At 40.1% G+C, this 25,782-nt stretch overlaps 1 protein-coding gene across 1 annotated transcript in view; it reads right to left on the bottom strand.

Moving 5' to 3' along the window:
* Positions 1-16,799, bottom strand: part of si:dkey-238f9.1 (chemokine-like protein TAFA-2) — a 32,238-nt gene extending 15,439 nt beyond the window's left edge. The window contains exon 1 of the mRNA XM_034533321.1: positions 16,688-16,799. Within this exon, the coding sequence (XP_034389212.1) occupies positions 16,688-16,799 (112 nt within the window). The remainder of the gene's footprint in view (positions 1-16,687) is intronic.
* Between the last annotated feature and the right edge of the window lie 8,983 nt (positions 16,800-25,782).

Raw genomic sequence — 25,782 nt, 5'->3', positions numbered from 1 at the left:
CCATAAAATGGAGACAGCCTATGAATTAGTAATGATTCAAATCATACTGTTTGCTCCAGATCCCGATTACCCATTTCGGTTGACTCAAAATACCTCTGAACATGCTGAACACAACTAACTGCACCATCGTTTCCATGTAAAACTCTGCATGTGCATCAGCTGCTAATCTCATACAGACAAAATACTAATTAAAAGAAAAATGTGTTTGAGTGTATTTAAAATAGTTCCAGGTTTGCTGCCACGTACGAAAAAGGCTTTTAATGGGGCTCCAAACACACCAAAGACATACTATTATTGCTTTATAAAACATTCATGCCTGGTGAGGAACATGAAGAGAACTCTCACAACACCGGTGTTTAATGGGATTACCATATTCAGAGACGATTCACTCATTTCCATCCAGCTGTAAACCTGCCGAGCCGACAACCGGACCCAGCAAGAGCCAAGACATGAACTGAGAGAGAGACGGAAGCAGGAGTTTAGTTTTAAATGGAATCCCAGTCATTCTCAACCTGAATGTTGTTCAAGATGACATTTATCTCTACTTCTAGATTGGAGAGATATGGCTAGTCTTGTTAAGGGATAACAAGCTTGGACTTAAGCTTCCATACATGTGGGAAAAAAAGACTGAGAATGCTGTCAATCAAAGTAACAAACCAAGAAAGAATTATCACATGACTTATTTCAGCATTTTTTAGCTCATAACTTCAGACACACCCTCCTCATTGGCGCTGTATGCTACATGACTAGAACCAAACAGCAGACAAAGTTAGCCACTAGCTGGTGAAGCATTTAGCTGCTAAAGAGTCAAATATTTCCCTCGGCAGTTGGCGGAGACCAAAACTGAGCTAAAAGGAGAGTGCTGTTGTGGGGTGCTGTTCGCATTCTCATCTGCTACTAAATGTTTATGATCAATCATGACCACAATCGTTCCATAACCCTACCAGAGGTGGCAGATGAGATGGGGCTTACAAGTCATGTGTGTAATAGTGAGCAAAGTTTGTAGCGAGGTTTGACGAACAATATTTGTTCTATCGTTCAGAAAACCCTAATATGGGTCAATATGAAAAGTAATGTCAAACAACCTATTTTGACCTTTAATTTGGAAGACCAATTTGTGACCGCTCCCTATAAAAAACACAGTTGTTTGCGAAGTCTCCATTTCCCATTTTCACCATTGCCTCTCGACAACAGAGATGGAAAGAAAACGTTCCATGAAAGTTACATCGGGGCTGGACGAAATATAAGATTAACAACTTGACAAATCCTGGAAGTTACCGCTAAAGCAGTGCTTGCAGCGCATATCGTATTCAGTGCTTTATTATTCCGGTGAGAGCAGCCGGACTGAGAAGTCCAACCACAACCCGACTGCAACGCGAAGCTTTTGCGATCGTACCACTTACAATGTCTAAAAATAAAGTGTGAGCATATAGCTTGCTCATGGATCTTTATTCTCACAGGTCTGTTTTCCTTCTGCGTTTTAATCTTTGACTCACTGAAGACCGTTTTTAGAGAGAAAGAATTTAGAAACAGCCCTTACATTCCCAGAGTGTATGCTTTAGCGGTTAAGATGAAGTCCATGTCAGCACCATTCATCTAGCTGCCAGGATGTTAGAGCCCACCACTGACTGATCAATTGGAGTCCCTCAAGGAATCATACAGCTTTATAAGTGAAAGGCTACTGAAGTTATTAAACCCAGGGACTGGCAGAAAGAGACTCAAACACAGACTCCGAACCAAAGACAGTGTTGTCTTGACACGGTTACTCATTCTCTAGACAGTCACTGGAAATGTAATAAAGGATGTTCAGACACACCGTCAAAGAACCATTATACTCTTTTTCTCTGTGATTTTAGTAAATAACACTGTGTGTGCATTTTTCTTCATCTCATCGTGACATTGCAAGAGAGATATGATAAAGGGCCTTTTTCAAAATGTTTCCCATCATCTGGTGCAGGCACATTAATAAAAAAAAAACAGTCTGACACATGGGTGTCGATCACGACATGTATTTTGTGTTGGAAAATATTCTCTAAATATTAGAAGGTACTCCACTTGAGGCTGAAGCTTTAACCTAATGTCTAGCTTCTACTATCATTTCATCTAATGGACTACGAGCACTGTAGATGAAGTGCCCTGCTTTTGCTTACGAGTTATTGTCAAGTATTAGTCAAAGGTTTAATTCTGAAAAGGAAAGCACGGCAATTTAAAGTCACCTGTGATGTCATTCTTGTTCCGTCACTCCGGCGCTGTTCAAGAACATTGTGCAGTAATGTAAAAAGGTAAAAAGAAATCCTTTATCACTTTGTTCCGACTGAGTTGTTTTCTGTGCTACTTGGAATCTAATCGAAGCCAATAGGATGTGAAAAACAAGCAACATTGATTTAAAATTCTCACAAATTACTGTGTAAAAGTAAAAACTGCAGACGGTTCCTTTCTCTTCAGACAAACACTAAGGCTAAGGGTCGTGGAAATCTCTTTGACACAAAGCAGTGGTGCTCACGGCCGACCCTTTCTTAAACCAACTCTCATTATACTAAATTGCTTTACCAAATGCATATTGTGGTAAGTATAATTTCTCCCTGGATTAAGTTTACTAGCAAGGTTTTTAATAATCCAGGAGGTCGAGATGGGTGAGGTTACGCATATAAAGCTGCGTTTTTGTTGTTGTTTTTACATTGGAGACTGGCATGCGAGTCCTGCATTCCTTAAAGCAGCGAACACACAAATAGAGCTCTATAGAGCAATGTTTTGATGAGTGGGTCCTCGCTTTGTTCGTATCTCATTTGTATCTCTTGTTGTGCACACGCAGAAAAGCACGAGCACCTGGGCAAAGCATTGCTCATTCACGACAACGTGTTGTTACGCCTCAAGGATAAACACAATGAAAAACTGAGGGACGAATTCACAACGAATGGATGGCAGCCGCTGAATGTCCAATCAATTGTGCATCACTTTCAATAGCTATCTGCCCGTCTTCAAGGTCAAATTCACAAACGATATTACAGCGCGGTGGGCGGGGGGGGGGGGGGGTTACGGCGTTATTACAGAGCAAACACGCCTCCTAATGTATGACAGCTTCGTGTGCGAGTTTCCCCCTTTTTTTTGGTGTAAAATCATTTATGTGGAAAAGTATAAATGTTGCTTTTATGTCAAGGTGAGGTGCAGAGGCATTCCTCGGAAACTTCAGGCAATGAAATGAAATGCGGAAAAAAAACTCTCAAAAGACGCTAATAATTTACTTGTAATTGCATGAGGCTATTAGTATTAATAATTGGGATTTCGACTGTTTTTCAAAAAGAGGCTCATTTGCATAGAAAGGAGCAAATGTTGCACCAAATGTTTGCAAGTTAAATATATGCAAATAGCACAAGAGCACCAATACCCTACATTAATCCTATATTTACAGTGAAGTTAGGGGTGCATTACACCCATAGCGGGGCTTTGAAGGTTACATGGTTTCTTTTTGTCGTATTTTTGCAGGTTTAGTGGACAGAAAAGCTGTTCAATGCTTTTGTGAATTTTCCCCTTAATGTACTTAACTGTGTTTACCAAAAAAAACTCCACCAGATATCCTTAAGGTGGGACAGAGCTCATGATTTTCGATTAAAGATAAACGTTCAGCTACCAGATGTTTGTTTTTTTGCAGCATTACATTTCCTACAACACACTATTTCCTTATAGTATCATAAATCCAGAACTTCTTGACCTCAAACTGAAGGAGAATCCAGAGTTGTTTTTGTCTCACTCATTTCACGTGATCGATACTTGATTGCTGTGCTTTATAAGTAACATCCGTGGCTTACAGTAACCTGTGTCACGTAACATCAATAATATAGCATGCATGAAAGTGGATTTCCTATCGAGAAATCAAACAGCTTCACCATGACTGCGTTGGTCTCCGTAGAGGCAGACCAAAAGAGAAGAGGTAATTCTCCACTCCTCTGGTTTCTCATCTGACATGCACACGTGCTGGTTATCTGTCAAGCAGATGTCACGTCTGCTCTAAACGGCTGCCGTCTCTGCTCTCCGACTGGATTCCCATGTTTTTCATCTTGAGCCGATTCCACTGATGCCTTTCAGAGCTGAGTGACAGACACAGTGTCATGAAACACAAAGGATTGGTTCAACTAAAAAAACGTGGATGGATCCTCCCTCATCACATGGAGGATTAGGTGGAGACAACAGACGGCTTCATACGTACAACAAGCAAAGTGTGAAAACAAGAAGGATGCTTTTCTTTAAATGACTCATAGCTGAGGATCGGAGATTATTCTCCTCTAAATCAGACTGTCATGTAATTGCATTAACAATGCTCCTATCTGAGGGGTATATTTAACCAGTCGCTCTAAATCAAAACCTCGCCCTGGAAAACAATATTATCTTGTTAGCGTCGATGCAGCCATCGCCGCTGATCCCCTGCTGAATTGTGGGCCGCCTGTGGACACTATTAAAGGAGCATCTGACCTGTCCACCCACTGACAGCTCAATATAAATGTTCCTTTTTTTAATAGACCATCTTGCCAAAAATATGTCGACAAACCTTTTAAAAAAAAAGAAGAAGAAAAAAAAGCCATTTCGGGAGAACTCCAATGGTTCCACCCATTACATTTTATGCTCCAGACCATTCACATAAACTTGATGCTCAGCCTCGGTCGCTGTTTTTATGGTCCGATGTGGAAACCCGGCACTGCACTTCATTCCTGAGGAGGTGTGAGCCAGAAGGCAAAAAAAAGTCATGGAGCGTAGCCGGAAGATGGAGGCAAGCAATTGATGTACTGCATTTTAGAAGCTTATATTTCACTTTATTCAGTCAGTATCCAGCCTCTAGTGAATAACTACCCGACCATAGTGTAGCATTAGTTTAAAAGAAAGAAAAGAAACCACCCAAGGCTGAACAGCTGACGAGTTCCTCTCTGACTTTCTGCTCAACATCGCGCCGACTACAGATGAGCACTCATAAATGTCGGTCAGGATTTATATTATCAGACTGCGTGGAAACGAGGTTTCGGGGTTATAGATTATATTCACGATTGGGGGCTGCGTATCCGTAGTAGTACGAACGAGGAATTAGCGTTGCGAGAGGACATTAAACTTTCCCGACATGTTCTCCGACATCTTGATATAATACTATATGCCAATTTAGAGACAGATGTTGAGCTGTTGGGAGCGGTCTTAATGATGAGTTACAAGAACCAGCCCCGAAGAGGGAAAAGGGAAAAACTCAAGATTAATTTCAATTGATTTTGACGAACATGTCATTTCTCAAAGCTAGCTATCAGAATGTTGTTATTTTTGCTCAGAATGTGTTCATCAAAATCAAGACAACTGTGCCCCATAATGCATTGGGGGATGTAAACAGGAAGCTTAATGTTGCCACAGTGTTGATTCAGTGAGTTATGTTGTAGGCTACATCATGAGGCTTGTTCTTTTTAGGCAATACCAAATTAGCACAATTGAAAATATGATGAATATGCTATTAGCCGTTCCTGTGCACAGACAATTATCACTGGATTACTTTGATACTGTTGAAAATGTAAGTGCTGTAGTTACCATTGTTATTTTTCTCTTTGAATTCTAAGTGGATTGATGGACACGGAGATGTGCTCACTGATTTATGAGAATATGTGCGTCATGTCTGAGTGTTCAGATTTAGCTGAATTATGACTCCAAGAAAGACCGCTATTTTGGACCATAAGGATATTAAGTATATGTTTCACAGCCACCGCTGCTGCTGCAGCTGTTAGTTAACGGGGTAAAATATGACTTACCTCCCCTTGTTTGCAGAAACATCTGCATGCATTTGTCTCCGCCCCTTCAAGAAGCCTTATAGTTTGACAATCTTTAATATAAAAAGGTACATTTAACTTCTCTGTAAAGCCCATGCCAGTATTTGGGTTTTTTTCTTTTAAAATGTGCTCTGTAAATGAACTCTCATGATGTGACTGCACTACCAATCAGGCACTTTGAATTAAGCATATTTGGATACTAGAATTTAGCATTTGGATCCTTGCATATGTGTAACTTGTATTTATGATTCTTCTGCCTGAACTCACGATAAACTCAGCAGGTGGTCGATGCTCTTTGAAGTCTGTAATCCCCCAACGCACCGCAGGAACCATCCAGACATCAGGTTGTAAATATCAAATATGTTTGATAAGATCGGGGCAGCTCCCTTGAGTCAATCACTGTGGTCGTGAGCGAGTTTGGTAAGCTCCTCTCCAACTACCAGACAATCTGCTCAGACCATCAGTTCAGACCTGCTGTATAGGTAAATGCTATCTTTAACTTTGACGCACTAGTTTAGAGCTCGACAGTGGGCGTGAAAACCTTCCCAAAAAATGTCAAGAAGTTGAAATATATGATCTTCTGCTTCTCATTCTGTCCGTTCTCCGTCTGACTGGTTCTGCACAAACACGTCTCAGGCCCCTTTATGGCTGCACTTGTCTGCACCCGTTTCCACCATGACTCAGACATTTGAAGCTATTTCTACTGCTATGATACACTCTGCTAGACATATACAGTCTGGTGTGTGTGTGTGTGTGTGTGTGTGTGTGTGCGTCACTCACAGGAAACACTCGGCGAGAAACCATTTGGAGAGCATTTAGGGTAACGCAACTAAAGCCCAGCTTTAACATGTGCTATTCTTCTAGCCCACGGCGGCTCATTAAATATGTGTGAGCTTTAAATTTTCTGTGGAAGTATAGACATCAGAGAGGCAAACGCGTAATCTGCGATTTCATGCTGGAATACATGCTGCTGCTAATTCATTCACAACAATTTTGGGGGATTTAAGCAAAACAACATGCTGAAGATGCTGGGAGCCACCAACCAATCACCTCAGCACCTAATTATTGTTCAAGCTTCACGTCTATCATTTTTTCATTTTCTTATACAAGTTTTGCCTGTATATTTTCTTTGCATACACAGGAAAACAAAATAATATCATAATGAATCTCACACACACGACACAGACGATGAGGAATTCCTCCACCTTATCAACCTCGTCGTGCAATTATAACAGATCCAACACATCCTCATACCTAAACGACAGAATAATTATGAATTAATGAATTCACGTTTGCCAATGACATGAGATATATGACTGCTGCAAAAGGTGCACATTACAAAACTGTCACAGTTTTAAGATGTGGTTAAAGTCAAAATTTACTTATTTTAATTTATACAAGTCAACCTACATATGTTAATTAAAATAACTTAAAATACGTCCAAATTGACTTTGGAACGTCGTGTTCTCCTTGATGAAAGTCCTGTGTTTGTAGAGTACGTTATCAGATCATTAACTAGAGTTTTCCTTTCTCTGCCATGCTAGTTACTGAAGGTATATACATGATATACTTTTACACTGCAATCTGTGGCTTCATCTTCTTTCTTCATCTCTTTAACCTGTTTCAGTTGCTGAATCATTTTCACATCCTGTGTTTATCCTTCAAAATCATATTGTAGACCCTTCTGATTGCTTCTTTCTTAAAATCCCTTTTTCGTTTTCCCAAACATTAGATATCTTATTTAGGGAGTGCAGTTACTGACAGTGTGGGCTCTGTGGTAGCTCAAACAGCTTGAAGGTATGGCATCAGAGGGGCGGGGCTTAGCAAAGTGTCACTTACTCCGGACAGTAGAAGTCACCACTTAAGAATATAAACAGGAGTTCATAATCTGTTTGCACAAAGGACCTACATGGCTGTTTTCTCATCACACATCTTATTGAAGCTGTTTTATGATCGTTATCTTAATTCAAATAGAAAATGTGACCTTTTGTACAGTAAGATATTAATATAATTACCCATAAAGGAATGGGGGAAAGGGCAAACTCAGGGTCAGAGGTAGACATTAACTGCATTAATTTATTAATAACTCTATGTATAATATTGTGCCATTCTGTGGTTCGTATCTTGAAGAAGGATATAAGCCAACAATTATCTGAGTGCCAAATAAAGTTAATTTGATATGTGATTTGTAGCGTCCATCAACATAGAAATAAAGTCTACAAAGAGATTGTCAAAAAGGCCTCCAACACCAGGACCAGCAATTAAAACTACAAGAAATAATATGTTTGTTCAAGTAAAAACAGTTTTTGATGAATCACAGTATTACAACATATTTGTATGCATATTCACATAAATAGACATTACCTTTCTATGGTCTTTGAGCCTATTGATTTTGAATTATCTGTGTATAGAACATCAATGTCAGTCAAATGACCTTCAGAAGGTGTGATGATAAGTGTATTCACATTAAGTGTACGGGTTCCACGTCCTTACTTTGAAATGAATAACAAAAATACCGGAGCATATAGGAACACTATGTATGAAAGCTGAACAACCTCTTTATGATACATATTTTGTAATAAATGACTGATTCCAAACTTAATTTTATGTAGCAACATCTGTAGAGCAGTGAATCACCATCACTAACAAATGAATCGCTTTAGAAAATATTCAACACATTAAAGGTTCAACAGAGTGGAGACGAGGAGTGGATGATTTGAAAGGGGACTGTGGCTCCTCGTGCTAAGCTTCAACCAAGCACAGCCCATTAACAGCAATACAATTGACTAAGTTTAAAGGAGGTTGCTCTAATTGCCAGGTAAGGGCAGGCTTTTAGTTTGTAAGACCCAATTACCGCCATGCTGTTAGTACTTCTCCGCTAATTGCATTCATCAGCTCAAATCGTTATCACCAGGCTCTCCTTCGATTTCTATAAAAAATCCCCAAAATCCTCATTTCGTGGGGTTTCAGAAGAGCTAGAGGTAACTCGTAATGTAGCGAGGAATAATGGGTTTACATTTAAGCTGTAATTAGAGAGGAGATGGAGATAGAAGACTGCTTGCGTATCTGATTCTGACACGTTGTAGGTCCGCCACAATAAAACACACAGTCAAAGTCTACTTTAAGATGTTGCACAGGTAATTTTTATATTTCCTTGAAAACTCTGAGCAGATGTGAACTGACCTTATTGTAAAAACACAGGTTATAAATGAGCCAACAGTTTATGCAGATTATCTTGAAATTGTTTAGGGTTCTAAATAGGGGACCCTAGGATTCAATTAATGAGTAATTAAAAATAAATTATAAATAAATTAAATTAAAAAAATTGGTGATTTAATAATATGTCATCCACTTGTACATGCTCTAAACACAACTCGAATAATAAAGAAAAGATTAGAGATCGAAAGGAAGAGAAAATGCCCAATCTCATCTGAATCGTCTTTATAAATACTTTCTAATTTCTTTTCTGCTTCACTTTATTACAGTCAACCTTTTCAGAGAGACGTATCACATATTGTACTATGATTTAGGAAAGGTTTAAACAGCCAGCTGCATCATTCCTAAATATTTTGTCTTCCTAAAAAGTGGAAAAGTTTTTTCAGACGAACCTGAAACCTTTAAATATGTGCTGTGTGCCAACTTCATTTAATAATAACCAGTAACATGTAGACTGATATTTCCATATCTGAACAAAAGTGCACAATTAGTATTGTTATTATAACACAACAAATATTCAAATAGAACTTGCGGTTGCAGAGATACGCCCTCTTTACTTTGAGTATGCAATTGTTGAGCAGAGACCTAATAAATAAATAATAATAATAATAAAAATAAGTAAAGACCTTGACTTGATTTGGCTCTCATACTATTCAAACTAAGTATGATGCAAAATTGAGCAGTGTGTTTCAACTGCAGAGTATGGGAAAGAAATTATGACTTATAGATCAGCAATATTACTAAACACACTCAACCGTCCCAAAATGCATTGCGTCTCCTCAGTCTGTGAACCGGTTGAAATATAAATCCGGTTGGATAACATAATTCTGATTGACAGCGAGAGAAAAAAAAAAAAGTACTGTAGAAAACATATTCAACACTAAAAATTGAACAGAAAACAATATCAATAAGTTAAAAATGTATGTGTTAAAATTATACTGGAAAACATGAAATTGAGTCGAAGAGGTGGAGCCACTATTGATCATGTGATGCAGAGAATGCGTAACAGTCTCCTGTTAATGAAACACTTAATTGTTAATTTAGTGTGCCATAAGCAGTGCAGTCTGATTGATGTAGTAGGCAGTAGGTTATGGAACTCTGAACATCACCCTTGATATACTTTAGAATCTCTTTCCCGAGTGGGTCCTGGCCAAGATGGCGGCGTAAATGTTTCACCACATAAAGACACAGACGCCAACATAAAGAGATGATGAACTTAAAACAAAAACAAATTGTCAATCATGGAATTATGTGTTAGGACAAGAACATTTAGTACTCAAAAAAAATGGGACGACTGTGGCTCGGAAGTTAGAGCGGGTCGTCCCTCGATCAGAACATCGGCGGTTCAATCCCCTCTAATCCGTGTCGATGGGTATGAATGATGTGGGAGGCCCGTTGCATGGTGGCCCCTGCCATCGGTGTATGAATGGGCGTTAAAGCGCTTTGAGTGGTCGAGAGACTGAAAAAGGCGCTATTCAAGTCCATTTACCATTCAAATGATCCATAATCCTGTTTTTAAAACCGTGCATGCTTACAGACACACAGCCTCCGCAGTCACTTTGAGCTTCCCTCCGATTATAAATTGGAATAGTGTTGTATGAAACCAGAAATTCCTCGAAGGATTCTGCAGCTGTGTACGAGGTCTTTTTCTGTGTGTTTTTTTGTCACGGTAACATTACCCACATGATAAAAAGAACAAGCTCAGGAGTGAACTTTGGTTTCCTCTAAGCATGCGAATAAAACTTATTGACATTCTCTCAGCACACACACACACACACACAAGGCCACACGCAGACACACTCATGGCTCATCTATACAGCTGCCATTCCGATGCGTATAGCACAGGACGTTTGATGGTTTTCTAATCTCGCTAGCTGCCACCGGGAGATGGGGCGAGCTGACCCCTGTCATCCCCACAGTGCATCTCAAACAGCCCCACATCTCCATCTCAATCTCCCTCCACTCGCTATCTCCATCTACCATTGTGTCCTCCACCTGCTCTCCAAATGTCAGGACGATTGCTCCGCAGCCGCATCCCTCCCCTCCCCCCCCCCCTCCCAACGGGTCCCCCAGAGGGTCGTGGTGACCTGCTCTTGTGCCAATTGGTATAATGTCATGCTACCCCTGGGCAAGGGTTCCACGCTGACCCGCTGTGCGGAGCGTGGTGCCGGCTGATGCATGCTGCAACCCAGCAGCAGAAATACACTGCGTTACCGGGCTCATTACGGGCCAGTACACTAGAGGAACTCGTGTCCTGGAGCTCCTGATGAGAAAGAGTGGAGGTAGAAAATGCATGTGAATCTCCCCAAAATGTTTCCTTATCTGAATTTGTGTTTTGTTTTGCGTTAATTTGTGTAAAAAAAAAAAAAGCATATGTAAACCGAAAAGCCACTGAAATCAATAGCTTGTTCTCAAACAGGCTTAATTTATCTGATGGTGCTCCTCCCTCCTCTATTGCACTCTTTTGGTCTTTTTCTTTCTTCAGTGTCCTGATTAATACTTTTTGACCTTGTGGCTCGGTAGAATATTATTAAAGAGAAAAGCAGAAAGTGGTTAATAATGATGGCACTACCGGGCAGTATAAACAGAAACGTCTTTTTTTTTTAATCCTCTTGCAGTATCCCTTTTAATATTCATTTACTAGTAGACTTTGAAGAAAAAGAATATTTTCAATGTTGGACTGTCTGAAATTATACTATTTGGAATTTCTAAAATAAAAAGTCTTTTAACTCGGCTGCCTGTTTTTCATCAAGAGCCATGAACCATGACAGTCTTCACTGTCTTTTTCCTTCCAGGCTTGAACACGGAAACAATTCTAATTTATCTAGTAAGCGTTTTAAAATTAACAATTTTTCATAACGTAGCACATCTTAATATGTATTTTACCAACACATTTTTAATAATCTCACAATGGAGGGAGAGAAAAAAGTTTTTCAAAAGTTAACATTTTAAAAGGTATATATATATATATATATATATATATATATATATATATATATATATATATATATTGGATTATATATGTTGGATTCTTCCATTAAGTTGGGCTCTTCCATTAATTTCGGTTTGTTTCTAATATGGTAAACACTGAAAATAAAGAAGGGAAAAAGTTAAAGCCAATTTGCAGAAAATACAAAAAGAATCCCCTGAAGCAAGAAAAATCAGCTTGAGAATCAGCTTGAGAATGATCCATTAGAGTGCATCCCCCTGTTTTTAGAAAGTCTCTACCATAATATGGAAACATTCCTCTGAATTCAAATGAGAGCCAGCGCACAGCTCCATCTTATTAATAAGGCAACACGGCCCCTTGTGTGCATGTGAATGTAGAACGGGACCTTGATATAAACCCAACGTAAACCTGAGCTCCAAAGTCATTTTGATTCCAATTTGTGGATTTATCCACGAGCTATGTGGCTTAATGCTTTATATTTAAAAATGTAACAGAGTTTACGACCTGTAAACGGCACAGCTTGGACCGTTTTTTTTTTTTTTTTATCTCAAAAGGGAGGAGCTGCTGCCACTTTGCCTCACACAGCCTCAGTGGGAAATGTTTTTCACGCCCGTTTTCCTCTCTTCCACATTTCAGCGTTCCCCCTCACAGGCGCTGACCAAGAAACCACAGACAGCTTGATTACATTTTTTCCAAATGGGTTTGAGTGACATACTGTTTAGAAGAAGAACAAAAGTATCCAAGTATCTAAATAGCTGATTAATGAGGCCGCAATTTGACTTGGTCACACCATCAGTCTGAATCCTATCGACAGGACCAAAACAAATTGCACAGCCTAAGGATACTTGTTATCACGCTCGCTCTCGATCCAGACCACTCTCCTCTCGCCCTTCCTCTCCCTCGCCACTCTTTCATGACGGGCTAATGAATGCAGATGGTGCTCTGGGGGATGCAGTGGTCTTATTACAGGGGTTATATGTGTGCTGGAAGCTCAGTGTGCTCCAGTCAGGCTATGTCGAAAGGTTCAATTGCTTTGGCGAAGCCCCCCCCCCCCTCAATAAACAAAAGGGGCTAAAGAGGTTTGTTTGCTAGGTCCACCTTGACTTGACCTCTGTAGCTCAGGCACGGGCTGCGTGATTACCGGCTACTTGTGTTGCCCCCCCCCCCCCCCCCTGTGTTGCTACCCCCCCCCCCCCCCCTCTCCGTCCTCATAAATCACAGGGCGCAAAAATAACCAAAGAGACGGTGATGTTGGCAGTCACACAAGTGGGATTTACCACTATTCTGTCATCAAGTATAATCAGAAGATATTTAATGTATTGATTAGATCACAGGGCGTCAATCTTTTTGAATGGAAGTGCCTGTTTTTAAATGTTAGGTTAATTATGACACCACATCAAAATTAGATCGCAGACGGATCTTTAACTTTATTCCATCCCTATAGCAAAATAAAACTATAGAAAACACATTTTTCTCCCTTTGTAATTATATAAGGCTGTCATCCTTTTGGATGCATCCATATCTGAGTTGAAATCATCATTACCCCTACCAACCTTCCACCAACCGTGTTCATCAGCAATAAACGTAATACATTCTGGAAAGAACGGGCCCATATGGAAGGAAGTCTTCGCCAAATACCGTTAATAACAGTCCGCTGATGTAATTCCGCATGTAGATGAGAGGGCACGTCAACATTGACAAAGAAATCCTTTGCACACGTATAGCTCTAGTGTGACCTCGGTAGTGCATGCTAATGGTGGCATGCGTGCCTAATGTGGCCTACCCATGCATTAGATTATCACATGAGAAGGTGGAAAGTAAACATGTGGTAGCCCCAGTGAGCGAAATGGAGTCGCGGTGGCCATTCATGCTGCTTTTACAGCCTCGGAGCCCGGCTGCAGGAATTTCTCCCATTGAGCCGAAGCAGCGTGAGTGAGGCTGACCGCTGATGTTCTGACTCGCAATCGGTGTTCAAGTTCAAAGGTGTTGGATGAAGCTGAGATCAGCTCTAAGCAGACCATTTTAGTTCTTTAAACTCTTTGTGCACGGAAGCCTTGTTGTGTTGAAATAGGAAAGTGCATTTCCCTCAATGTCCCTAATATGTCTTCATGAAAAACTAAAGTACACACCAGTATGTGGACAAGGGACGCGTCGACTTACTTTATAGTGTATTTTTACCTCATGTTTCTTGATTGCTATTATAAGGAAAAGGTTATTTCATTACATTACATTACATTACACGTCATTTAGCTGACGCTTTTATCCAAAGTGACTTACAATAAGTGCATTAAACCATGAGTCCAAACTCAGAACAACAAGAATCAAGCAAGTCCAATTTCTTCAATAACGTTAAACTACAAAGTACTATCCGTAAGAGACAATTTAAGTGCTACTAAAGTGCCAAACTACAAAGTGCTATCAGTAAGAGACATTTAAGTGCTACTAGAGTGCTACTACGGCGCTACCTTCCCTATTCAAGGTATAGTCGAAAAAGATGTGTTTTTAGTTTGCGACGGAAGATGTAGAGACTTTCTGCTGTCCTGATGTCAATGGGGAGCTCGTTCCACCAATGAGGAGCCAGCACAGCAAACAGTCGTGATTTTGTTGAGTGTTTAGCTCGTAGTGAAGGAGCTACGAGCCGATTGGCAGAAGCCGAGCGAAGTGAATGAGCTGGGGTGTACGGTTGGACCATGTCCTGGATGTAGACCGGACCCGATCTGTTCGCAGCACGGTATGCAAGTACCAATGTTTTGAAGCGGATGCGGGCGGCCACCGGTAACCAGTGAAGGTCGCGGAGGAGCGGAGTAGTGTGGGTAAAATTCGGGAGGTTGAAGACCAGTCGAGCAGCTGCATTCTGGATGAGCTGTAAAGGTTGAATGACATTAGCAGGTAGACCTGTTACTGCCTTGCTGAGCATAACATACACACTACACATCTCATCCATATTGCACACCAAATTTGGCAAGGTTTTAAATAAAACAAAAACATGAAATGGTAAATCTTTGGACAAACATTTGGCTTCCTGATTGTTAACTTTCCAAATGATACACCAGAAGCAGCTCACTGTTGTCTCTGAGCTCATGTCTTGGACTTTTACACAACAGTAAAGTAGATTTATTTCTTGAGTACATAAAGATGTGAAGATTAGTAAAGATGTGTATACTTTTATAGTTATAGTACATAGTGTGAATTAATTAATAATACTTACACATATACCGGAACTCAACATTTAAACAAAGTCAAAGATTATAGACTTTTTCTTCTTTTTATTTCTTAGATTTAAGGTGGTATGGCCCTACTCTCCCTTTTGATTGTATTCATCTGTTGGTAAGCTGGATCACCGCAGGGAGGTTCAATATTGTCAGGCGGCAACTTCTAGTGGTCATAGTAATTAAGACGGGAGCAAAGGAGGAAGGAAACGCTTGGAAAAAAAATGGTTAGAATTAACTTTCATGCACTAAAATAAACTATGAAAGGGTTAGATTGCTGAGAAAAAAATCCCCAACAACCAAATGGGACAACGCTGTGGTAGCGACCTGGAAGCAATAATTAAATGGAAACCCGCCCTAAAGCATACTCTGCTTTACGATCTATTTTACTCTAAATGGGACCGTGATTTAATGAATGAACATCATGTTGTATTGAAGGAGACTTGAAACTAGCGATTGAGACCGTAAACTCATGTTCACAATGTTTACTAAGGTGATGAATCAAGTAAGAAGGAGAGTCATTTTCTCATTGCCTTCTATAAAAACAAACTTCTTTTCTTTTGCTGGCCATGTTGTTGTTTTCAGCGTACGTGGAGCTGTGTCCCTCCAGCCAACATGTGCCTCTAGTGGAATTAGACTCATTAATTCAATGTGTGGTCACAGTTCCTACCGATACGCCCAGAGATAAGGCCATCTCCCAATAAGGGAAATAACTTTAAAAGGTATTGTCCCCTGCCACACACACACACACACACACACACACGTGATGCTTGATTCACGGTAAATCTGTGCTTTGCTGGTGAGCAGAGACCAAAGGAAAGCTCGGCTAATTACATCAGTCCGTGAGGTGAACTGTGGCCAACACATGTTACTGGCCTGAGCTGCAAGGAATCGATTGTGATTGTTTTTCTCAAGATGCAGTCAGTGAGAGAACTATAATCCGATGGATTTACCCTACAAGTGATGTGCTATAATATTATTTATGATGACCTTATCGGTTGTATCATATCTGGTATGATGCATCTTACGGTGTTATTGAGAGGATTTATTGTTCAGGGTATAAAAGAAAAATAGGTGGAACATTTCTATTTTTAGGAGCTTTTTTTTCATAGAAACCTTCTCTAAAAGCTTTTATTGTCTCCACATACAGTACGTGGCTAGGAAAATTAATTCATTCATAACAGTAGTAGGTATGCAGAGACACTAAAAAAGGTATTGCAAATGTATCGTGTAATTCATATCTCTTGTTTTTCTTATCTATCCTGCTGGTATATCTTGAACAGTCTGATGGTGCTCCTGTCTGTTCTGCAGCTTTCTGGAAGTCTAAAGCTCCCATTATTTTTCCAAAATACATACAAAAATATTTTAAAAAAAACTTTTCATAGGAATTGACTGAAATAGGGACAATATGAATTAACAAAATTATACCAGCATGTTTTTTGTATCCTTAGCCTCTCCACAGAGCAGACTCTGGCTGGTCTGCAGAAATAACCCTGAGGAACACGTGCCGTGTTGTACGTTACCTATGTGGCTTCTGTGTGACGATGCACTGCTCAGTTGTCCCCACAGAGACACCATACAGACGATCAGCAGCAGCGCCCTTCTGCACATGCTCTGTAGGTCCCTCTCCCGCATTCTGGAGAGAAAAAATGAAAAAGGAGACAAAAATGATCAGCGGTGTGCCATATTTGTATCACACAAACACTCAAATTCGCAGGTTGGCTCACTTGGGCTCATGCCAACAAGCTCCCAAAGCTCCAGCTTGGCAGTGAGAGGTGGTCAATTATAGTAACTCCTGAAATCACAACGCTTGGATCTGCAGAGCTTTAAGTGGACTCCTTTCATGTGTTGAGGATTTAGCCTGCTGAGAACCACACACACACAACTGGTGTGGCGTCTGCCAGGAAATGCAAATAAATACAACAATAACACATATCAGAGACAGCATTAGGGCCGCAGTCACACACAATCGGGGGCACTCAGTGGATTTGCTCACAGCGGCGGAGTCAATCTGCGCTAATTGCTATGCATTAAGTTCAGCTTTGATAAACTTTGACGTGCAAATTTGCTCCGTTGAAGAATATCGAGTCGTCTTGACACCGCTCACCTTTGAAGGCAGAGAGTCCAGCGTATTAGCTCTGCTGCACAATCCGGCTTTATTTAACTTCCTCCGTCGGAGTATAAACATGTTCAGAGGAGAGGAATGGTTTGCAGACAGTCGAGAGTTGAAGATAGAAATACATCCTCTGAATAACTTCATGTCCCATTAGCAACCGTGCTAACAAGCTTGCCAGCTGTCAGTTAGCAAGCCAGATAGCCGGTAAAGCTGTTTCAACCACAAGGTAAAAGGTCTTTCAGAACGTCTGCCTCAATAAAGTGTTGCAGAGATGACGAATTCTGTAGATCAACCCAGTAAGTCACTGGTTCCCTCGACAAAATGCCGATGGGATTTTGGATTATTACAGAAAACTTGCTAAACACAAGTTGATGATTCTTTTTACATTTTGAATGACCTTCGAAGCGTAATTGCAATAGCCAGAATGCAACGTTAGGCTATAAACAAACTAGACCACTGGTCGCCTGACTACTTTTCTAGTGATGACGTTTTGTTGCCTCATTTAGCCACTTGTTAGCAATCGTCTTTTATTAAGATACGTAAAAGCTTCAAAATTCACAAGAGGGGTGTTTACTGACATATTTCATATCGTATTACGAAACAGTAAAATCTCTTAAACTTTTGTTCATTACAAACTTTATTTCAGGCAATTAACCAAAAACAAAATGTGTTTTAAACTGTTGACTTTGAGATGGAAGAAGCAAAAGTAATACAATGCCAAAGCATTAAGTCCCACAATACAATTGTACTTCAAAACATTAATATAAAATCACCCAAAGCATTCTGTATGTGTTGCTGACAGAAAAATATCATAACCTGTATTTACAATGCATGTCTGTGTGTAGTGATAGGTTTATCTAACTACAGTAACTTATGGTACATTTTCATCGTTATAGTTGCCATATGTTATTTATCTGATGAATAGAGAGGTCAAGTTCTGTATATGGAAAGGTATCCATGTGTACAATAATAACACTGCAAATACTGTGAAACTTTGAATTTAAGCAGCAAACCCCAGTAATAATTCAACTTTTTACAGAAAAGGTTTGGCTTTTCCAGACTACAGGTGATTTGACGTGTTCCGTGTGTGACAGTCTACCTGTCCCCTGAAGTGTAGCAAAGTACATACGGCCAATTAGATCCGTTAGATCCTGATTGATCGCTGTGTCCGGGATAATTAATAGTTATGAATAACGAATAAAGGTAGTGCCTCTTTTCACTTTGGCATATTGTTCCAGCTGCTGAGTGACGGCTACAGGTTTGTGATAAACACAGATGAAAGAATCTTACAAACAGCTGTAAACCACAAAAGAACATCAGATCCCTTTAACTTAAATATATATATATATATATATATATATATATATATATATATATATATATATATATATATATTACTGCCTTATGGTTGTATTCCTCAGCCAACCTGTCAAGTAGCAGTTTACTTTATAACTGTCAAAAATGTCCTATTATCTAATTACACATTTGAGTGAAATTGTCACAATTAGCATACCATTTATTTCTGTTCAGTCCAAAACGTCAGATTAATCCAACCTGGTAAAGGCTCATCACTAATCACATTAAGAGGCATAGAGCAAAGTGAATAAGGCAAAGCTATAAATGAAAGGTCTTTAGTTGTTTTGAGCTTTGTAATGTTTATAGACCAACCCTGGTGCTGAAATGTGGATATAAAAGCCTGTTGCTAAGACTCTGTCTCGTGTGCAGAGAAAGCCTATTCCACCAATATAACTATTTTTTTTTTTAAGATGGAGTGCCTTGCAAGACCTCCTCCCGTGAGATTAGTTTGAGCAGCGTGAGAGCGTGAGACAAAGCCTGAAAGCCGGCGACTCATGCCAAAAGGGTGAGTTGGCAACCGTGTATAAACACACTGCAATTCATAACACCAATTTAGATCTGGAGACAGCTAGGACAAATAAAGTCTGTTTATTCTCTCTGTCTCACTCCCTCTCCCACACGCTGTCATCGTGCTACCTGGTAGGTGAGTAATGCTGTTTGTGTGGCCTGTCTTAATGTGCTCAGTTCAGTAATCTTCATGTACGTTCAGAGAGCCGTTGTCCGGTAATACTCTCCGTCTCCATCCGAGAGGCCTGTGGAGCGAGTGGAACAGGCAATGTGTTCCAGTGCAGCCACTCAAATTAGTAAACTGTTTGGTTTTATGAAAAGAGATCAACCCTTGCTTATCTGGCAGAGGCTCGCATATGAGCGAGATGTTTTTTGCCGTGACTGCCTTTGTACTGACAGCCAGAGCTGGGTGAGATCTTAGCGGAAGGCTCCAATTCTATACAGTATCAGACAGCTGATGCAATCGGGATGCTGTGACAAATATACCCACGGGGTCTGACGCATCACCACTAGATTACTACAAGGACTATTTAAAGTCCTGAGTTTTACGCTTACGCGTCTTCCCAGCTGGTCAGGTGTGGAAGCCAAATGGTCCGACGTTGAGCAGAAGGGAGCCTGATGTGGACAAACGAACAATGTCGACCACAAGAGCTCGCTGACTGAGACACCTGTCAATCAAAGACAAACTCAGCCTGTAAATACACTGCCATCTAACCCTCCATATCCTCAAGTTTCAAGATAACCGCCAAGGCACATTTTGATTTACTTACATAAGATCAAATGTGGGGACTTGAGAGAAGTTGCAGTTTTCCTATTGAAGTCAATGCAAACAACTGAGTCTTCTGACGTCAGATGGATCCTGGGAAGTTTGTGAGTGCAATCTGGTGATGTGAAGGTGGCGGTCACTGTCTTAGACATGTAGCATTGTGCCAACAAAGGCATAGAAGAATGGTATCTGCTAACATTATGAGAGGAAGGAAATGCAATCATCAAATGTATTAAGCCTCAAAGATAACCCCAATGCATTTTGGTAAGAAATAGTGAATGTAAAGCACATTGTTAATACCTTTAACTTCTGAAATGTAATTTGATGAACTGCAGTAGCTTCAACACTGTGCTGTTGTGGTTGCCTACAGGCATTCTCTGACTCACATTCTCAGAACATTACGTTAGTGAAGAGAAACACACCGCAGCATCCAGCGTAACTGATGTGGCTCTCTGGAGACAAACCTGTTAAATTAACTCCCACAGAGTTAGAAAACTAATTTTCTCCAGAACTCCCTGTAGTTTTGTACAACACCAACACATACCGCCTCCAACACCAGACCAGACAGAGTAGTAAATAATTACCATTAATTAAAGATTAAAAAGAAGATCTTTCACTTTGGTCAAAAAAACTAACGTGCAGCTCTGTTTCAAATAGCCAAGTACAGCACTTTTACTTTAGTACTTTTTTAATATCTTTCCCTTCTGTTTATCTTGAAAAATAAATAGCAGGTGCACATTAAGTATTTCCGCCTCTGTGAACACAGAACTTACTTATTTGCAGTTATTGATAACAAGAAAACGAGAAAACTAATAAACCTGCTCTGACAGCTGAACTCCAGAAATAATTGGAATTTGAAATGAAATGTCTCGCAGTTAGGTCTGCGACTGTTTTATTCCAAACAGGATTTAAATCTACTCGAGCGTCTTATACCACAGCTTCCCTCCTGCGTCTGGCAGTGTTCAGGTGGCCTGCTGGAGCTGGTTAACAGGGTAATTATTCCACCTGATGGATGTGGCGCTGAGACCAGGTGGCTCATCACAAAATGGCCTGATCAAGGTAAATCTATTTTGCGATATGTTCAGGTGCATTTTGGCATGCTGGAGGTTTTCAGTTACATGCACATTTAGTGGGATATGCCGTTTGGATAACATGTTACTTTCATTGGTTTCTCCACAGTATCACACCTCCAACCTGTGCACCTCTTGTGTCAATAACACCCTCTCCAACTGTGAACATCAGTTCTGATTGGCTGACTTTTCTTCTTTTTTTTTAATCAACACAGTGAGAGAATGTTTTTAAAAAGGTACAAGGTCTGCCCAGGTTCCCAACCTTGTTGTCAACAGTGTGATGAAGTTACAGTGTTAACGTTGTGTCAAAGACGTCTATGTAATGTGTTGCAGAGATATGGAATGAAATGAGCACGCTAAACCCCATGCTCTTCAAGAGGCAATAGGGATTCACTGTAGCGTCCAGTCCGTCCTCTGACATGAGAAGACCAAGAAGTAGAGCAGTGGCGGGCTTGTCAATCCCATTGAAGACACCGCCCACTTAACGCAAACACTGTGTACCATGCAGTATGCACACACTTGGTCATAACATTGCACCTTGAACTTTGACCCTCCTTGCTCAGAGGATTGTGGGTAAGCATAACCAGAAGAGCATGTTGGTTTGCATCCAGGATGCAGTAGGACTTCCTGGTATTTTTGGCATACTGCATTTGATATACTATGTGTTTGGACATACTATATAGTACTAAAGTGTATGGTAGAATGGGTATTGGAACGCACAGAAAGATGGCGGAAGCTCTTGGCAAGCGACCTTCATCACCATCTCGACCACCGGCTTCCGGCACTAAACCACAAAGAAGTGATATGAAGAGGTAAGTAACATCTAATGTTGGATATTTAGTTATGTATCAATACATTCTCGTTTGTTTTCCAGAATCCTTCCGGAGCTTTTTCACCGGAAACTTTTAATAATTTTTTTTTTTTTTTTATCACCTGTCAGCTTTATCACCTCCATTTTTTTCTTTGTGCACTGCATTGTGGGAGAAAATCCATCAACTGCACATGCAAAACCCCAAATCATTTGAAGCTACAATCCGCCAGCCCGCCGTCGACATGTTGAGAGACCTTAAAAGAATGCTGCCAATCTCGGCTCTCGCACCTTTAACTTTATTTATTATTTTTGTTCCAGGATATATGCAGCTAGCACCAAATTGACACAGCATGTCGCGTTTCATTTGTGTCGCATAGGAACTCCAGCAACATTACACTCCTCACATCCTTTGATCCCCTGCTATTCCTGTTAGAGAAAAGCCTCCTCTTTGATTACGGCCCAATGGATAGACAAAATGTGCGCGCGCACACACACACACACACACTCACACAATCTTTCACGCAAACAAACTTCTCCCTGAGCACCCATTGCCTTGCGGCCGCAGCCACAGCGGTGGGTAAATGGGACTCCAAAGGAAGAGGAGTGTGTTTACAGCCGATACGTGACAGAGTGGACAAGCTTGAGGTGTCTGCTGTGGTTGGAGGGCAAAACAAAAGCAATGCTGCTGTTTATGTCGGGCGTTAGCATTGTTTACCTCTTCTCTGAATATGGCACGCGGTTGGTTGCGTACCAGCAGTCAGGCCCCGGGCCGAGCCTTTCGTTCAGTTACATAAACAGTTATTACACCGACAGAGAAAACATGGAGTCTGTTGAAACGAAGCACATCGTCACCTTAACTTGATGTCCAGCTGGAACTCTCACACTCTCTTTTACATTATATATATTTCACTTAATATCTATGGCCTTGATACAATTCATATCAACTTAACCATACTTTGTAGTTGTTAAACTCTTCTCATTGTCTGACAGCATTATTCTGTATCGGCTCCGTCAAATGGAAATATTTTAGATTGTCTTGTGCATCGTCGTCGCCAATATTCAGCGTGATTTATTTAATATTGTTGGAAAATTGGCAATCTCCATTTGAATGTAGAATAAAGTTTGAAAACTGTTTGGCTTCACACGATGAGTCCATAATCACAATAACACTGCTTGCTCAGAGGTTAATGAAGCAGGCTGGAGATCTGAAAGCATTTACTCTGAAGATGTACAGCTAAACTCAACATGAGGTAACTAATAGCATATATGAAGATATAAATACACTAACTAATGATTCTTTTCATTATTGGTTAATCTGCCCATTATTATGTCTTTAGTCTTTCTCCGGGCAGCGGAGAAAAAGAGTGAACAACTGTCCATAATCCAGATATATTTCATATACAATTATATAAAACTGAGAAAATGGAGTGGATATAACTTGGGAGTTTTTAGCATTTTTGCTTCAATCAAAGCTTTAATCAATTAATTGCCTAATTGTTTCAGCTCTTATTGTACGAATAGTTAAATGTTTGAACCGTGGATGCAATGTATCAGAAAGACTAAATTAATAAATGAATGAATAACCGTCAGAGTAAAAGCTTTACCATTAATATTGTAAAAATCCACTTTTCTTTTAAATACAGAAGCAATAAAACTACAATTTTTTTTTTTTTAAATAAAGAAATGACTTATGTAAACTTACACCCAATGCAGAAATGTAAGTAAATATATAAAAGTGCAGGTATTCAACCAGTTCATTGACCTTGTAATAAAAAAAAAAGGTCAAATGGGAAATTTGGGCAGTTATTGGGAAATAAGTTTACAAAACATCCAGCTAGCCGAGGGATGTACAATATTTAGAGCAAATTATTTGATAATGAGCGCTCTAATCCACTAATGTTTGCAAACATGTCTGTGAATGGCAGCTCAGTAAAAATCCAACATGTGGAAGTGTGCTCTGTTTGACATCATCTTCAACGCGTTGGGATACTTAAGGGAAAGTACCGTGCTTTTACTGTCTGAATTAAAGTAGAAGTCATGAGTGTTAAAGACAAGAAAACAACAACCTCATATTACACATTGATCGGAGAGAGTCTGTGATGAACTGCTGCTCTCTGGATGTGACATTACCTCATTTAATGGAGGGGTGAAATGAAATGCTTTCCAGTGATAATCACGACTTCTTCTGAGAATATCTCTTACGTGTACAGGATGTCTTCCCTTGTTTTAAAGTGTTTGTTCCTGATAATAACAATAAGGAGAACTGGAGGAGGAGATGATGTCGATCTAAAATGCTGTTGGAACGACATTTCCAACAGAAGGGCTGTAATGACGGGATGAGCGGGGAAAGCGGCGCTACCTAAACCCCTAGAGGAGTGGATTGAGGGAATGGACATTACCATAAAGTGATAGAAGTTGCACCCAAGCGTGTTTTTGTACCCGCAAATCCTACAGATAACATGAAACAGGAAAAAGGTTTGCACATTACACAACTGACTGCAAGGGGGGGAAATCAGACGGCAAGTGACAGGTGAGCATCAGGCAGCCTGTCAGCGACAGCAGTAACTCAACGGGTTGCCTGACAGCATTATAAACTTCTTAGGGACTAGTGCATGGCATGTAATCAAATGCACAATTAACACTGCAGCATATGGCGCAGTTGGCAGTCAAGTGCTAAATGTTGTAAGTATGTCAATGCGACAGCATTACACTGGGAAGGAAAAAAGTTAAATTCTCATTTGTGTTTTTTCTCTGCGTCAAAATCTAAATTTTTTTTTTTTAAACGTGTCCAACTTGCTTGTTATACGTCATGTCGGATTATTATTCAAAAGTAAAAACGTGCGGAAAGAGGAAGTATATATCCCATAATTAACTCAATCTCATTATTCCAAAATACAGGCAGTTTTTCATTCTTTAGCCCATTCACTACAAATCAAATCTAATTATATTACCGGCAACCATTTTCTAGAGCATGCCCATGTTTTCAGATCAGTGGTTTCCTCACACTTTATAGGACACTAGTTCATGAACGCTCTCTTATTCGTCTTGTTGACAAGCCGTAATAATCCTGAGAACTTCTGAATTGATCAAAAATGTTGATAGACGCTCATCTGAATCGCCTTCAATTATCAGAGTGCGCTCAACAACAAGCTTTACAAGCAGCTGAAAGAGCTTTGGGGGCTTTTTTTCTCCGGCAGATGCACGCTACTCTTATCTTGGTGGAGGCTGGTGAACTGTAGCATTAGAAGAAGAGTGCGGCGAAGACTGGAAAAAGTATTTCTGCATGGTTTCGGGTCACTGCTCTTTGTAGTCAAGATAAAAAAAATAAGCATGATTTTATGTTGGTACATTGTGAGTTGGTGCATTAATGATGTAGCAATGTGTGTGTGTGTGTGTGTGTGTGTTCCACTATCTTTAATATGGAAAGCACAATAACCAATTTCCACCATAAGTTGTTGTGCTTATATAAATGAACACAAACTCGAAATGGCGTTCGTATTGTAATATTCTTAGTTGAACTTCTGGCTTTACTGTGTGACTATTCTGAATCCAAACCCAAACCCCTGACAATATATGTATTTAAAAAAAAAAAAAGGGAAAAGAAAGTGTGGCATTTTGGAATCCAAATTACATCCATTCAGGCAATATTATGTGGAATAAATAGTGTGGCATATTCCCGCAGTTGTGTTTTTCAACCAATCAATTAAAGCTCGCCCCACTGTGCTCCCAGGGACAACAGCAACAGTGTTGGAAGACCCATTAGTCCGCACTATTTAACAATGGCTCCTAGACATCTGGTGAACAAATTGCCATCCATTCAGTCTATTTTTCCGACTGGGGAATTTGTGGTTACAAGTGTGTGTTGTAAAGATAGCGAAAGAGCAAGAGAGAAACCGATTTCCAATTCTGCCAGACAAAAAAAAAACGTGATTTTCATGGTATACTTCTGGTCCAATAACCCGCTGCAATCAAAATGTTATGTGACTCGCAGA

This window comes from Cyclopterus lumpus, chromosome 5, assembly GCF_009769545.1.
Source record: "Cyclopterus lumpus isolate fCycLum1 chromosome 5, fCycLum1.pri, whole genome shotgun sequence".
NCBI lineage: Eukaryota > Metazoa > Chordata > Actinopteri > Perciformes > Cyclopteridae > Cyclopterus > Cyclopterus lumpus.
Note: the sequence above shows the minus strand (reverse complement) of the source record. Positions and strands in the feature narration are given on the sequence as shown.